Below are 17,053 nucleotides of genomic sequence, written 5' to 3'. Positions count from 1 at the left end.
TTCTAAATGCCATTTTCACTGACTCTGCAAGACGGTGGGCTGTTCTGAAGTGACCAAAAGAGATGACCCTATCAGCCTTAGCAAGACATGTTGATCGTTCCAAATCTGCATTTTTTAGATTATTTTATTTTTACAAAACTGCAATCTCTTAACTCGCCCAAGAAGGCTGGTCGACCACGGAAGACAAATGCAAGAGAGGACTGGTCACTGCAGAGGAGGTCAATGGGTAATCGTTTCCACACTGCAGTCGGATTTGCTTGCCAGTTCAGTCACGAACCTGGTAAGAAAGCTAGACTGATCTTTGCTGAGGAGCATGTTGTGTGGACAGAGGAGAACCAGTCAAGATATCACTCCAGTGATAAAAGCAAATTATATTTATTTGGGTCTGATAGGAAGCAATATGTTTGGCAACACATTGAAGGAATAATAAACCCAAACTGTGTAAAAAAAAGTGAATAAAAAGTGGAGGAGGAAGTGTCATGGTTTAGGGCATGTTTTCTGCAGCAAGAGTTGGGCATCTTGTAGAGCTACATGGCTGAGTGAATGCAAATGTGTAAAAGCACCTTTTACAAGAGCACATGGTTCCTTACTTGCCTTCATCGCCTAATCAGCCTGCAGTCCCCATGCAGGATAATACTCCATGTCTCACAGAAATACAGGCAAAAAAGTTACCTTAAAGATAAAAACATTGAATTAATGGCATGGGCTGCCCAGAGTTTATATCTCAACCTCCGGAATGTCCTCGGTGACAAAATTGTGGTCAAGAAACCCACTAAAATCACCAAAATGTGGAGGAGACTGAAAAAAAAAATTGGCCAAAATCACACCAGAGCAGTGTGAGGGTCTTGTGCTCTCCTGTGGCTGCAAATGTGCTTAAGTCTTTCACAGCTGAGGCCTGTACACGTCTTACTCACTGCTGACTGTTGTAACCATTTAAAAAAAATCCATGCCAAAGCCATTGATGTTCTCTAATTTTGATCAGTGAGTTATTTAATTTTGCCTTAGTCATTTTGTGCAAAAGTGTTGTTGTACCATGATACTGACACAATAAAATGAAATTTAACCGTGGAACAGTGTAGATGGTATTACTTCAAATTAATAATTTAAAAAAAAGTTGTTCTCTGATTTTAATCTTCAGTGTATATTTCGAATGACCAAAGCGCAAATACGCCACATTTCATTTTTTGTGCAAAGCTTTTATACTGTAGTTTTTATTCCTCGCGCCTTATAGTCCGGTGCGCCTTTTTTATGTAAATTATATCATAAAAGCCTTGTTTATGAGTTGGGAGGTATGGTTGAGGAGGGGCTCTCATGCTCCCCTTTTCTTAATAATCCTGTAAATATGGTAATGTTTTTAGGGAAACGTAGTGGTTAAGAATGTTCTTCTCGATTCATTTTAGGAGCAAGCAAATTCAAGCACTGTGCTACACCTAAATAGTTTCACTGCAATAATACTAGTATGTATTTTGTGTTCAATTCTAATAAAAAAGGAGTAACTAATAAATTAGATCCGCCAGAGATGCAGCAATTACTAGACGTCGGGGTTACCCACATTAAACGGTGGCTCAATAAAATGAGGCGGTGTCGGACTTCAGAAGGATACGGTCCGTTCCAGGGAAGAGAACCGTTCCTCTAATCATCTCTGCAAAGATGCAGCCCACTGACCACATGTCCACTGGGTGCCACCAAACACACATGCAGGGTATACAGACTCGAATTACTGCCTAAAAACCTCAATGATCTGAGTGTTAAGGTTCAAATTTCAACTTTTTGGGGGAAAATTACAATTCTGTGTAATTTTTAATGGGCGCTGTAATTAGCTTACTTGTTATTTCAGACCAGTGAGGTGTAGTGAGTGTGAGTCTGGTGAGGCACAGTCCGATTCACAAACAAATGATCCTACATCTTATTCCTCATTGGATTGGCAGAGCAAAAAATCAGTATATAAACTGTAGCATAAAAAAAAGTTTTATTGTCTTACCTTAACTTATAAATTGACTCTACGTGCTGCTCCTGTTGAATGAAAGCATCTACAAATAGGCATGAAAAAACATGCATGACTTAATGTGCTGGTAGCTCGCTAATTCGATTACTTGGGACTGAGTGGGACTGAGGTGTTTGCCGAATCAGAATTCTTGGACTGATTACTGGCCTCTGCCATTTGGCAAAATAATTGCTTGCCTCACTTTGCATCTGCAGATGCTTAGGAGAGAAATAGGCTACTTACTGTTCCTCATGATAAAAACATCGATAGACAGGTAATCCTTCATTATGTGAAAGAGAAAAATACTGGATGGCTTGTCTTGCCATTCTATTGGTCAGGGCTGAGTTGAGCCCCAAATAGGAGTCCTTTGTCTCACTATAGCCCTCTGCCATGTGGCAAGAGACTAACCTGCCTCATTCTGTAATTGCAGACGCTCGGCTTGGTAATACGAAACATACTATTTTGAATATTTATAATATTTAAATAAAATGTGAAAATTCAGCGACTTTTGAAAAAAAACAAATCCAAAGAACCTTAACACTGAATAACAATTTAATGTAGTTTTAATTATATATCTCCACGATTACATAAAAGGCAGAGACTGACTACTCTGACTGCGCATTACTGTTTTTTTGTTTTGGTTTTTGTTTTGTCCAAATTTAAATAAATTGAACTCACTTAATGCAACCAAAGCCTATAGACATCAGATATACATTTTTTGACGGTTAAATGTGTATGGCTAGTTATAAATAGAAGCTATTCAATACACAAGCCATTTTTCCAATGATAGTCTGGAAGCCAAATGCCTATCATTAGCAAGATGTGAATTACACTTTGTGTTTACTCTCTCTTCGAATCAATTTACCGCGCCTTTATTTTGACTGACACATCCAAACAAGGCTGAAATCACAACAGGCCTTTTTCAAAATTGCTCAGACTTGCTTAAATGCTTTAAAAAGTTGCCTAGAGTCGTAAACAGATCCATTTAGTAATTGTGTCGTCAACAAAACTGCACTTTGAGTTGTCATGAATCACCAAATCCCCAGATTTCTGTAATGCCTCATACGCTACCATGCGTTATTATTAATCGGAGTGTTGAGACTCACATGCTTTACATGCGCACTCAGTCACAAACCATTAAGGATCCAATTAAAGCTTCCCCACTGTAGATGTGTCACTCCAGGTAGGGTTACTCAACAACAAACACTTGTTGAAATGTTAAAATAGAAAACAAAATACCAAGCATTTAAATGCGTCATTTTGTCTGTTTATCACAGAGGAAATCAAGCATCGCTGTGTTAGTTTTGTGCCTTGGAAACATCTTTGGAACATAAGGTGACTGTTTATATGGTGCCTTGAAAATGATTGGCCCTCCCAGGAACTCGATTCAAAATAATCAATATTTAATCTTTTCTTTTTCTAAGAATGACACGTGCATCACAATAGTCAAAAGAAACCAAATGTATTCAACATTTTGTATTGTGCAAACAAATAAAAAAAAAGAAAACAAGTGTTCCAAAAATATTGTCCCCATTTGAATTAGTACTTTGTTCAACCTCGTTTTGCTGTGATCACAGCCACAAGTCTTTTGGGGTATGTTTTGCACATCTTAAAACAAACGTTTTTGGCCATTCTTCCTTACAAAACAGCTCAAGTGCCCTGAGTTTTAATGGTGATGCCTTGTTCACAGTATTGTTCCAATCTTTCCACAAATGGCTTGGCTATTTAACACCTTTATATTGTTAGTTTTAAACCATTTCATTGTAGATATTGCTTTATATTTAGGGACGTTGGCCTGTTGGAAGGTGAACTTGCGGCCTATTCTCAGGTCTCTTGCAGACTACAACAGATTTTCCGCAAGAATCGCCCTGTATTTGGCTCCATCTTCCCAGCTACTGTATTGATCTTGCCAGCCCCCTGCTAAAGAAAAGCAACCCCAGAGAATGATGCTGCCACCACCATGGTTGACAGTGGGGATTTTCAGGGTGTTGTGCAGTGTTACTCTTACACTAAACGTAACATCTTGCATTTATCCCAAATAGTTACATTTTGGTCTCATATGACCAGAGCACCTTGTTCCACTTGTTATTTGTGTCATCTTGCAGAGGCCAAATTAGCCTTTTTTGGGTAATATTTCAGAAAGGGGTTTCTTCTTGTTACTCTTTCATAACGGGCAGATGTATGGAGAGTACAGCTGATAATTGTCTTATGCAGATTGTCCGACCTCAGCTTTGTATGTTTGGAGGTCGTCCAATATGATCATTGGTTTCTTGATTGCGTCTCTTATTAGTCCTATCCTTGTTTGGGCCAAAGTTGTGAAGGATGGCCAGATCTTGGTCGGTTTGCAGTGGTTTATGCTTTGTCCATTTTGATATTATTGCTCGCACATTGCTCCAGAATTGCTGTGAATGTTGCAAAATCGTTTTGAATCCCCTTTCTGCTTAAAACCTTTCTACATTATCCCAGACCTGCCTGGTGTGTTCTTTGGTCTTCATAATGCAGTCTGCTCTCCAGTTTTGTGTTTTTGTAGAGCAGGTGCATGTAAAATGAGACTTAAAGACAGTCAATTTTAGTCATTTAGGTCAACATTGGATAATTTAAAGGTCACTAGGGAACTTCTGGATTCAGTTGGTTATGCCAAAGGAACAGGGAGCCAATATTTTCGCAACACGCACTTTTTTTGGTTGTAAATATTAAATAAAATGTTGATATAAATAGGTTCCACTTCAGTATTTTGTCCCACAAGATGTCGATTCTAAGGAAATTTCACTTAAGTTTGAAGCCTGCAATATGGCTATATAACAAAACGTTGTTCGGGGCCAATAATGTTGTTAGGCGTGTGCGTGCTACTAAAAAAAAGTAACTTGATTTAAATAAAGATAATACAAAATAATACAGCTAAGCTTACTGAAATTTATGAAGTCAATACTATTAAGCTGACACAAATATTGATATTTCCATTGCATAAAAGCCATACTTTAAACAAGGATACAGTCCCGCCCGGGGAAAAGGATTTTGTGGCGCACCATTTCTCCCATAATGCACCCCACCGACCATATGTCCACTGTATGCAACAATGGCAAGAGAAAAGAGAAGAAGGAAATCAAAAGGTTAGTGTTAAACCTTGAAGACATCGAGAACAGAAAGCAGTCATTACAAAGCAGCAGGTAATTAAAGTGCAAAGTCTCCTTCTTTAGCTAGTTTGTTTGAGAAAAAGAGGCTTGTGAAGCTTTAGTGGGATTAAAATATCAGGAAATGTTAACCCAGGCTACCTGCGGGGCTCTAATAATATGAGGCATGGCAGTCATCAGGGTTCTGTTTTGTCTCCTGCTGTCTTACTGAATATATTACACACTTTGCATACATACCAGCGTAATCAATGATGCTATTCACCGATTAAATTAACTCTTATTTATGACTTGATGTATTAGCTGTCTGCAAACACAAGTGCAGGGGTGATCGTAGTGTTTGCTCATAAGCGATATCGTTCGACTAATTGGATTGAAATAGAGAGCAATAGATGCAGGATTGTCAGGTGCTGCCTTAGCTCATTGTAGTAAATACGTATCTTAGGTCTTTTCAGCCTGTCTTTTTGCCCTCTGAAATTCTCTTTGATGAATTGTAACCAAAAAAGGTGTGTCCTTACCATTCTCTTTGTAACCCATCCCCAATATAACTTCAGGGGCTCTGTAGTATCTTGTCACTACGTAAGGTGTCATCATGAAGCTAGTGCCAGCGGTCCGAGCCAGGCCAAAATCCAGGATCTTTAGCGTGCAGTCGGACTTTACCACAATATTGCTCGGTTTCAAGTCCTGCAGGACAGGACCAAAAATAATTTAAGAACTTCTGCCAGTAGAGCAAAATAAAACATGATTCGTATATGGATATGTTCCCTACCCTGTGAATTATACCCGCCGAATGAAGATGTTTGATGCCGCATAACATCTGATAGAGCAAGTAGGACATTCTCTCGTGGTCCAGCTCCATCTGGATCACTTGGCACAGGTTGGCATCCATCAGCTCCATCACTAGGTATCTGGACAACGGTCGGGTTAAGCATTACATTCGATCACTTCAAAAATAGTTTGGGACCGAGAAATGTATACAGTGTGGTTTATAAGGGAAAAGGAATTAGGATTAAAGTTGTCTTTATTGCCATTGATATCAACGTTGTGTCACATTGTATGCAACGAGATTAGACATGGCAATATATATATATATATATATATATATATTGTTTTCACAGTTCCCTGCAATAATATATATATTTTTTTTTCACAGTTTCATTTGGCAGCATCAAAAAAAGAAACAAACACAAAATTGTTTATTTATAGTTTTGTGCGTTGGTTTAAGGTTGTAATCAAAACCCTGGGGAAGAATATGTCTCTAAGCCTGTTCGTCCTAGTTTTAAATTACCAGTAGAGCCCACTAGAGGGCAACAGGTCAAAGAGGTGGGTAATGTCTTTTGTAATGAAAATGGGTCTGCTACAGTATCGCAAGCGGACAATGTCATCTAGACTGGGCAGAGAGCGGCTGATGATTTTTTTGGGCTGTGTTAAATATTCTTTGTATGTTTTTCCTGTCTGCTGCCGTGCTACCATCATTCCATACGGTGACGCCGTATGCCTGAATGCTTTCCACTGTGGCTTAGAAGGACGCCACCCACATCTGTTCCAGGTTATTCCTCCTGAAGTCAAAAGAAAGCATCCCGCAATTGTGAAACGCATCGGCCCGGTATTGCAGTACCTCCGGGATTGGTGCATTCGCAATGATCGCAACAAGGCTTTAGGGCTAGGACCTTAGCTTAGCCTTTTGGCTGAGAGTAAGTGTCCCGGCTCCTAGGCTTTGTAGCATATAATGAACTGACCGATAACGGATAATGGATAATGAATAACGAAGATAGATCAATAACCCTTAAAAAAACCCCTCCCCACCACAGCCATGGTTTTGGCAGACCAGGAGAGGTCCTCAAAGCTGTGCACAGCCAGGAAGGAGTGGACTCTCTCCATATAGTCTCCATCTATGATGAGTGGAGCTGGGTTTGTGCGTGTCCACCTGAAGTCAAGTATGACATCCTAGGATTTTATGGTGTTGAGTATCAGGTTATTTTTCAAACACCACGTCATCAGCGTCTCCACCTCCTTCCTGTATGCCTTCTTATCCCCATCAGAGACAAGTCCCACCAAAATGGTGTCGTACTTGACAATCATGTTCGCGAGTTGGTGAACAGTCCAAGGTATACAGGGTGAATGTCATCCAAGCATAGTTTTTTTAGGTTTGTTATATCAAAATAATTTAGTAAAGGCTCCCGTACACCATCTACTTTTTCATGTATCTACCTACCTACCTACCAACCAACCTACCTAACTACCTACCAACCTTCTTGTACGTCCATCCAACGCCTGCCCGCCCACCAGCCAGTCCAACTGCCCATCTGTCCGTCTATCTGTCTGCCTGCCTGTCTGTCTACAAAACTACTTACACTGATGACATTATGGAGATTGTCTTCTCACAACAAAAAGTGTAAAGAAAATGTGAGAACCCAGTGTGTGTGCAATGTCATGAGTCACGATGTGCCAAGTAAAGAAAAAAAGGTTGCTATAGGTCTGTGAAATCTGGCGATGACTTTTAGTGTAGGTGTCAACGGAGGCAAAAGCTGTACTTACACATCTTGGAACTCCTCTAATGATTTTTGCGGCGTGAAGACATTTAATAAACTGATAATCTGGAGAAGAAAGAGTAAGTTTTTTGAAAAGATGACAGTATGCAACATATGTAATACACAATTGATAGGTTTAACAAAATTAAATGTATTTTCTTGGGGTAGGGTATTAAAAATGGCAACATTATGTGTGTATTTTCTATTTGAAAAGTATTACTTGAACAAAAACTAAACATGAAGGCTTAAATATGACTTACATTTTTGTGATTGACACATTTCATGAGCACCAACTCGCGGTAAGCCCTTTTGGCATGCGTCTGGTTCTGGAAAGGTCTGCTCAACTTCTTGATGGCCACGTTTCTGTCAAGGACTGCATCATAACCCGCACTATTGATGAAAACAAAACAAAACAACATGTGAATTTTCTGTGTTGGACTCAGCATTAAAAAACAGCATAAAGCTGGCTTGTTAAATCTTGGAACATGATGTAGCAAGGTTATTATGTTGTTTTAAGTTAGTTACTTAGCTACCTGCTATGTAGCTTTATAATAGCAATGATTAATTTTGTCAATTAAAAAAAAAAGATAAAAAAGGTCCATTAAACCTTAAAATATGTTGAAGCAAGGTTCTTAAGTTTTTTAAGTTGGCAATTTTGCTAACTGCTGCCTAGCAATTAAAAAAGCAATGATTAATTTGTCTAAAAAAGCAAATAAATGTGGTCCATTAAATCTAGGAATCTGTTGAAGCAAGGTAGTTACAGTTTTTAAGTTAACTACTTAGCTCACTGCTAGCTAGAAATATCATAATTGCAATGATTAATTTCTCAATAAAAGTAAATAATAAACGTTGTCCTTTAAACCTTGGGACGTGTTGAAGCAAAGTTGTCACATTTTCTAAGTTAGCTACTTTACGGCTATTCAGCAATTTTAAAGGCATTTATCTGTCAATATCTGTCCATTTTGTTTTGTAGAAAGGTTCCTACGTTTTTATTTTTAAATTTCAGTTAGCGACATAACTAACTGCTAGATACCAATTATAATAACAATAATTAATTTCTCAACGATAGAAAACAATAAACATTGTCCGTTAAACCTAGGAACATGTTGTAGCATGCTTGTTACATGTTTTAAAGCTAAATATATAGCTAACTTCTAGCTACCAATTACAATAATTTCATTTTCAATTAAACCAAACAATATATGTGCTCTATTACACCTTAGAATGTGTTGTAGCAAGGTTGTTACCGTTTTAAATTAGCTACCTAGCTAAGTGCTCGCTAGCAACTACTACAGCAATAAATACTTTGTCAATAAGAGAAAAAAACAACAAGACAGATTGTGTAAATTCAAGAAATCGTGACTAGCAATAATGGAATTTAGATGTTGTCTTACGTGCAAAACATTCAAATTAAAGTTTGCTTTCATTAATTCTATATGAAATGAAATGTTTATTGAAAAATATTGTTAGATACATTAATCAAAACATGACACAAAACTGTCACGGTCGCCTTGGTGACCAGTCTGCCCCGCCCCCTGGGCAACAGCTGAAAGCAGTTCCACTAATGGTGGGTCTGTATTTAAGGCTGCATGGTGGGCTCTGCGGTTGCGGGTTCATTACTACTCATTCTTCACAATCCCGGTCTGTTATGCCTTGTCCTGTTTAGTCTGTTATGCCTTGTCCTGTTGAGTTCGTGCCGGAGGAACTCTGTGTTGTTCTGTTTTGCCCCGGAGTATTGGGCGACTTTTATTTTATTAAATAAAACTTATGGATCGTCAACGCATTTGAGTTCTCCCTTCATGCCTCCTGCTTCCGTTCTGGTCCGGTCTTCCCTTCCACGCCACCACGTCTCGTGACAGAATGAACCAGCCAACAAATAGAACTCAGCGAACGATCCCAGCGCGACTTGGGGAGCTGGAGAGCGCAGTTCGGCAGGCGCCTACTGAGTTGGCCTTCCCTGCCCGTTCGAACCACGGCCCCGCCCGTCGTGGCCCTTGCTGTGCCTCGAATGGGGTCCCAGGAAGAATTGACGCCTGCCTGCCCGACTCCCGTGCCGATTGCCTGCTATTCCCTCTCCCCTGCGTGCAAGTCCGACTCCGACTCCCAAGCCTGCCTGTTCGACTCCCAAGCCTGCCTGTTCGACTCCCAAGCCTGCCTGTTCGACTCCCATGCCTGCCTTGAGTCTCCCTGTACTGATTTTGTTCAGTCTTTCCTGTCCTGTCTTGTCTGTTCTGAATCTGTTCCCCCCTGAGTCTGACTCTTCTGAACCTGATCCCCCCCTGAGTCTGACTCTTCTGAATCTGACCCCCCTGAGTGCGACTCTTCTGCATCGGCCTGTCCTGAGTGCGACTCTTCTGCATCGGCCTGTCCTGAGTGCGACTCTTCTGCATCGGCCTGTCCTGAGTGCGACTCTTCTGCATCGGCCTGTCCTGAGTGCGACTCTTCTGCATCGGCCTGTCCTGTTTATCTGTCCTGTTCTCGTCGGTTCTGTCTGTCTGTCATCCCCTGTCCAGTTGGCCACCAGACCCCCCCTGCCGAGCGCCGATTCCGATCCGCCCGACGCAGATGGCGCCTGCCTCTCCCCGTTCCTGCGTTTTCGGAGGAGGGAGCAGGGTTGCCCCAATCGCGATCGTCAACATTCCGGGGCGCGAGGTTGTAATTTTTTCTTTTTTGGGACCTCGGGAGCTGTCCCTTAAGAGGGGGGCTCTGTCACGGTCGCCTTGGTGACCAGTCTGCCCCGCCCCCTGGGCAACAGCTGAAAGCAGTTCCACTAATGGTGGGTCTGTATTTAAGGCTGCATGGTGGGCTCTGCGGTTGCGGGTTCATTACTACTCATTCTTCACAATCCCGGTCTGTTATGCCTTGTCCTGTTTAGTCTGTTATGCCTTGTCCTGTTGAGTTCGTGCCGGAGGAACTCTGTGTTGTTCTGTTTTGCCCCGGAGTATTGGGCGACTTTTATTTTATTAAATAAAACTTATGGATCGTCAACGCATTTGAGTTCTCCCTTCATGCCTCCTGCTTCCGTTCTTCCCTTCCACGCCACCACGTCTCGTGACAAAAACAAGTGCTGAGAGTGAGCATGGCCAAATTTGGTCACCTTGAGAAATTTTGAGAAATCTTTCTCTGCCAACTTTTGCTTAAAAGTTTGCACCGAATTTGCACTAACAACCCGGTCAGGGAAAAATAGATAGTTTGTTTGTTTTCACTTAATTGCAATACATAAACCAGTTTTGATTTTTTTTTACATTTTACTTAGATTAACATGTCTTTCTCCTGTTAGGGTGCTATGCATATCATTTATGAACTCTGTGCTATGGACACCGTTTCACGTCATTTAAGCCTTTTTGCCAACACAACTTTTAGAAAAGACACGTTTTTTTATAAAGAAAAGTACAATTTTGTTATGAATTCAAGTAAAAATATCGGGAAGGATGATTTTCCTTTTACTTCAATCCAAACCTAAAGTGTATTTTTTTTAAAACAAATTTAAATTCATTATTTTTTTGGAGTGACGGCACAAAAACACGTAAATGATATAAAAATACTTCTTTGGCACTGAACGAGATATGGATGTTTTTGTTTTTTTTTTACTCAGGTATTTTTACTTGAATGTATGACTAAAATCTACTTGAAAAAACGCAAAATTGACTCTTTAATACATTTTAATAAATTATTGGGAGGTGCCACCATAAAAACACGTAAATGACATGAAGAACCATCTTTGACACCAATCAAGGTACGGATTATTGTGATTTTTTTATTTTATTTTTTCTGATATTTTTACTTCAATTTATGACTGAATTGTACTTAAAATGCAAAATTGTATCTTATTATTTTTTTTTTATCGTTAGCGATAAAATAGTTAAATGACGTGAAAATATGTCTTTGGCACTGAATGAGTTCCAATATATTCGAACTAAGAGTACAGTAAGTTACGTTGTATTGAGTACACTACATTTGAAATAAAGTTTGCTTTTGTTTTTAGATGTTTTTACTTTATTGCAAAGCATAACCTTTTTTCCTTTAAAATGATACTTACATTAACATGATTATCTTTCATCCTATTTGATTTGCTATTTTATCAAAATTCACATTCGTTGTGATCAAGTCATAAGTGGATGACATTTGAGGGATTGGCTGTGTCTAGATTTTTACTTCTTTGTCATCTCTTTGATTCCTGCAGATTCAAAGATGATTTGTGACCATGGCAGCAAAGCCTCTAAAACACACACACATTGATCCAAAGGGGATTTAAGGGAGGCAGCCATCACTTGGTGAGAATGAGGGGAAGTTGATGTGATGAGCAGCTCGAGTCTTTTAAGCCTTTATCCTCCCTCGTCGTCGCGGAGTAAAAAGAGATGGCCGCCTCGTTGTGATGAAGTTAGGTCATTGGGAATAAATATTTATAAGAAATAACATAGCCACTGGCAGGAATTGGGAGTAACGGAATACATGTACAGGGTTTCGTAATCTACAAAATACAAAAAAATATCATTGTATTCCGTTATAGTTACAGAAAAAGGGCGTAATCTGATTGCAGGTACAATTAGGTAAAGATTACTTTGCAGGATTACAAAGTCATTTGAAAGCATTTTATGTTGCACATTACAGGGGACAATATTGAAGTCCGGTGTGCGGTGGTTTCAACCCTTTTTATTATTTTACTTCATTCGCGAAAGCCTTGTTTACATTCGCCATGTCCGTTCTCTCATCTCCCTCTCTGCGGTGTCACTCATTCTACATACCCACACTCATTCTCAGTTTGTAATTAAATCTTGAGGAGAAAAGCTTTGGATATAAACTCCTTAGAGTGACGGTGGGTATTATTTGATCACTTAATGTAGTGCAACCAAAAAAAGGGTTAAACAGCACAAAGAAGGCACACAAACTACATTTTTTGGCCTCGTCTTTTTGCGGTGTTAAGGTACTCGAAGAAAGAAGACATTTAGATCACTTCCCTTTAGGGTGTGCATATGTGATTTAAAATAAATGCTAATTTTATCAATCTTCAAGCATTTAAAAAAAAATGTCCAGTTTTGTTCCCGTCTATTTTTGTCCTGTTTATTATTCTCTCCAGTTTTTGTTCGCGTCTAGTTAGTCCTGTTTGATTTCGATATCCTGTTTCTATATCAATCCTATCTGTCCCGTCCTGTCCGGTATCGACCCCATTTGTCCGATATCTGCTCGGGCATTTGGTCTCTGGCTTCCTGTTTTTCCACGCCAGACCGCTGCCTAACGTGCATGACGCGCCATTTCCCGTAAAATAAAAGCTTGTGTGAGAATGTCACGCATTTGGGTCCTGATCCTGTTCCGGTTCATGACAACACTGTCCCTTAGTGAAAGATAAATAAAAGTTAGATCCATTATAATTGTAAAAGAATAAAGTAAATTCTATTGTAAAAATAAATCAATGCAGCAAAAGTGTGTTGAGTAACCTAAAACAGTGGTTCTCGACTGGTCTTACTTGAGGACCCCTCCATTAACCCTAATGATAAGCTGCAACCCAAATCAAGATAACAATTCTACTTTTCAAATGTATCCAATGAAATCATTGCACAGTTTAAAGCAAATATAGTAGAATATATTTACCTTTTTAAAAAAAAAAGAAAAGAAAAAAAAGACCAGCAAAACCAAAGCGACTACAAGTATATATACTCCCATATAAGCCTACATCGCATATAAGCAACCCTCTAAAACTGCTTTGAAATAGCCACATACTAAAAAAAACTCAAAATATGAATAGAGGCTGTAACTAAACATCAATAATCACGTAATTATGTCCTTAATAAAGATTAATATACTGGTAAAAAGCTAAAAATATAACATGTTTAAACCATTTACTGTACCTACCAGCAGTGCTTCAATGACAGACACTTGTACATTGTGTTTGTATTTTGCAATTGTTTCCTTCGTTGACACGATCGTTGTTGACACTGTTTTCCACTTTTCTTTCCCCTAATCACTAGCTTTCTTGGGACCCATTATAATGGGCCAAAAAAGAAAATCAAACTAACAAAATAACAATAAAATGAGATGTGGTCCCTCTCTAATTGACTGAACAGGAATAAAAGATCGAGCAGTGCATTATTACCATCAACTGTTAAGAAGTTTAATTGACTCTCTGCTTTTTTCTTCTACTTTTTTCAAAACGGATCCGACCCACCAGTTGAGAAACACTGGCCTACAACTCCAAAACAACCTAGGCTGAACCTGTATTACTTCAACATTAAATGCAAAAATAATTTCTTTTCAAGACAACGATTTGATAGTGATGATGTATTTGTAATTCCCATTAAATTATAAGTAGCATTTGCCTGATGAAGCGCAATCCTGTTAATGAGACTAGACGAGATTTTTTTCGTAGTGTATCATTTGCATGCAATCGACGGACAGATTTTAAATCAGTTTTCAGGGAGGGTGGCTGGGATTTAGTTGGCCGGGATGCGACTAATCCGTCACCATATGACAACGCATGACATAATGACAGCTGCACTCACAAGCAGCCTTCAATTGATAGTTGGCGAATAGCCCACTAAAGTGCCTAGCGAAAGTACTGTGCCCCCACACTTCCCACCCCACCCAAGTACTTTTTGTAATATTCCCACATTTCAGGCTCCAAACTCAAGGCTAAAAAACTGACAATTTTCTCAGAATCAACAACATGGGAGACATAATTGTGAAGTGGAACCAAAATAGTTCAACAGTCTGTATCAAATTTACAACAACAAAAATTAGGTATTGAAAAAATATTGCATCCAATCCAATGTTGACCTAAATGACTACAAATGACTAAAAATTACAGAGTGCATCTCTGTGTCTTTAGGTCTAATTTCACATGCATCTTCTCGGTGATGATCTCAGAGGTCTACGAGAACACAAAACTGGAGAACAGAGAGCGTTATGAAGATCAAAGAACACAACAGGCAGGTTGAGGATAAAGTTGTAAAAAAGTTCAAAGCACGACAATTTTGCATTTTAATCTATGTGAGCAATGATATAAAAATGGAAAGGGCATAAAAAACTATGACAAACCTACCAAGATCTGGCTGTACTTCTAAATGTTTGGCCCAAACAAGGAGAAAACTAATCAAAGAAGCAACCAAGAAACCAATGATCAGATTGGATGACCTGCAGTGATACACAGCTGAGGTGGGACAATCTGTGTATGAGACAACTTTTAGTTGTACTCTGCACGAATCTGCCCATTATGGAAGGGTAGGAAGAAGAAAGCTTTTTCTTAAAGAATACCATAATAAGCCATATTTGGGCTCTGAAAGAAGACGCAAATAACAAGTGGAACAAGATGCTCTGGTCATATGAGAACAAAATTTAACTTCTTGGGTTGAATGGAAAGTGTTGCGTTTGGTGTAAGAGTAACATTGCACATGACCCTGAAAACCCCATCCCCACTGTCAAACATGGTGGTGGCGGCATCATGCTCTTGGTTTGCTTTTCTTCAGCAGGGACTGGGACGAATGGATGGAGCCAAATACAGGGCGATTATGGCAGAAAATCTGTTGGAGTCTTCAGGAGAACTGACATTGCGTGCAGGTTCACTTTCCAACCGTACAACAGCCCAACACATAAATCAAAGTCTAGAATGGAATATTTTATAAGTAAGAATATAAAAGTGTTAGAATGGCCAAGTCAAAGTCTTGACCTCTATCCCAGAGCATTTGTGGAAATATTTGAAAAATTCTGTGAACAAATGATTAAAACTTAAGGAACTTGAGCTGTTTTGCAAGGAAGAATGACGACATATTTATATTTCAAGATGTGCAAGGCTTATAGAGACAAAACCAAAAACGCTTGTGGCTGTAATCGCAGCAAAACAAGGTTGTACAAAGTATTAACTCAATGGGGGCCAATGATTTTGCAACATCTACTTTTCAATTTTTTATTTGTTAGCACAATATCAAATGTTTAACAAATTTGCTTTCTTTCCTTGATTGTGTCTCACATGTTCTTGACTCTTATGAAATACTAAGTTTGAAGCCTAATTATGGTAACATGTCAAAATTTATTGGGGGCCAATATTTTTGTTGGGCACTGTAATCTCTGTGGTCGTGTAGCTTCTAGGTTTTGCTTTAAGAATAAGCAGTTGTGCATTGAATGACAACGAACAAGCTCGCTTAGGCGCATCGTCATTCTGTCCCTCTCGCCTCACGAAATATTCTAAGCACAGCCAAGTTTTAGTGCCGTGAATTTAAATGTCCCCATGCCTCAACAGTTTATTAAAACTTTAAGTCTGTTCTAAAAGCCACAGGGGTTTTTGTAACGGCGCTTCCCGCAGCAATTAATTTAACGTGCAAAGGTTGTTTTATAACAGTGAATACTAAGCTTTATATAAAACCAAGTTCAGAGACCCCTCGCTACTTCGTGTTTCGGTTATCGCTGGTTCACTGATTTCCTGATTTTTTTTAATTGAATTGTCTTCATTGTCATTGATATCACCTTATCGTGCATAGTGTTTTGAGCAGACAGCACACAGGAAATGCTATCACGAGGGCAGTTTAGGGAAGGCTTTGTGTGTCGGATGGGCTTGATTGTGAGTGTGACTGATAGGCTGGTGTATGCTGTCAGTCAAACAGCAGGGAGGGCACCCAAATCAATGTGTGCACCCAAAACGAAGAAATCTTTCTTTTTAAAGTAAAGAAGTACAAATCAATAAGACATAATATAATAATACACCAGAACATAATGTAAGGTTAAACAGAAAATATGGTCTATCATGACAGTATTATGATCATGATGCAATAATTCAATAGCAACAAATACGGAAAACAAAAGTAATTATTGGTGGGGGGAAGGACGATGAAAGTTATATAAGAGTCAAATCATTATTATGACACAATTAAATACATTTGGCGCAAAATTGTGTACACAATCCATCCATCCATTACCAGCTCGGTAGCCTAGATGGTAGGGCGCCCGCTCCAAGACTGGGAGGTCGCTGGTTCAAGCCTCGGCTGAGTCATACCTAAGACTTAAATTGGTACTCATTGCCTCCCTGCTTGGCGCTTGGCATTAAGGGTTGGAATTGGGGGGTTTGGTCACCTAATGACTCCCAACACAGCAGTTGGGTCTAAAATGGCGGCGCCCTGTTTGGCTGCGGCTGCATCGGCTCGCTACAGTTAAACTGTAAGGGTCAGGTGTATCGACATTTCGTCCTGTGTGCATGGTTACAAAGAATGACAATAAGAGTAAATTCTATTCTATTCTGAATTGGTTTCCAGCCAGTTGCAGGGCACATAGAGACAGCTTAGTGTCAGGACCAGAACGGAAAAGGGACCCAGTTGCGTAGCGTTAAGTTTTATTGAAGGAAAAAGGTAGGGCTTTTCAAAGTGTTCGCTGGACGCGGGATGCAAGTCGCTCTTGTACTCGGATTGTGATCCGAACACGGAAGGGAA

The 17,053-nt window shown here is 39.5% G+C and overlaps 1 protein-coding gene across 9 annotated transcripts in view; it reads right to left on the bottom strand.

Annotated features, from left to right (window-relative positions):
- The window catches only part of mapk10 (mitogen-activated protein kinase 10), an 83,112-nt gene that overhangs the window by 20,607 nt on the left and 45,452 nt on the right, over positions 1-17,053 (bottom strand). For all 9 annotated transcript variants that reach the window (XR_015853039.1, XM_088355905.1, XM_088355901.1 and 6 more), the window contains exons 4-8: positions 7,904-8,033; positions 7,651-7,709; positions 5,882-6,020; positions 5,631-5,796; positions 4,977-5,048 (exon numbers count right to left, since the gene is read on the bottom strand). Coding sequence is in view for 8 of the 9 variants with exons in the window: in XM_088355905.1 (XP_088212031.1) it covers positions 4,977-5,048; positions 5,631-5,796; positions 5,882-6,020; positions 7,651-7,709; positions 7,904-8,033 (566 nt within the window). In the remaining variant the exon portion in view is untranslated. The remainder of the gene's footprint in view (positions 1-4,976; positions 5,049-5,630; positions 5,797-5,881; positions 6,021-7,650; positions 7,710-7,903; positions 8,034-17,053) is intronic.

The sequence above is a fragment of the Urocampus carinirostris genome, chromosome 16 (assembly GCF_059441175.1).
Source record: "Urocampus carinirostris isolate Australia breed hairy pipefish chromosome 16, RoL_Ucar_1.0, whole genome shotgun sequence".
NCBI classification, from domain to species: Eukaryota; Metazoa; Chordata; class Actinopteri; order Syngnathiformes; family Syngnathidae; genus Urocampus; species Urocampus carinirostris.
Note: the sequence above shows the minus strand (reverse complement) of the source record. Positions and strands in the feature narration are given on the sequence as shown.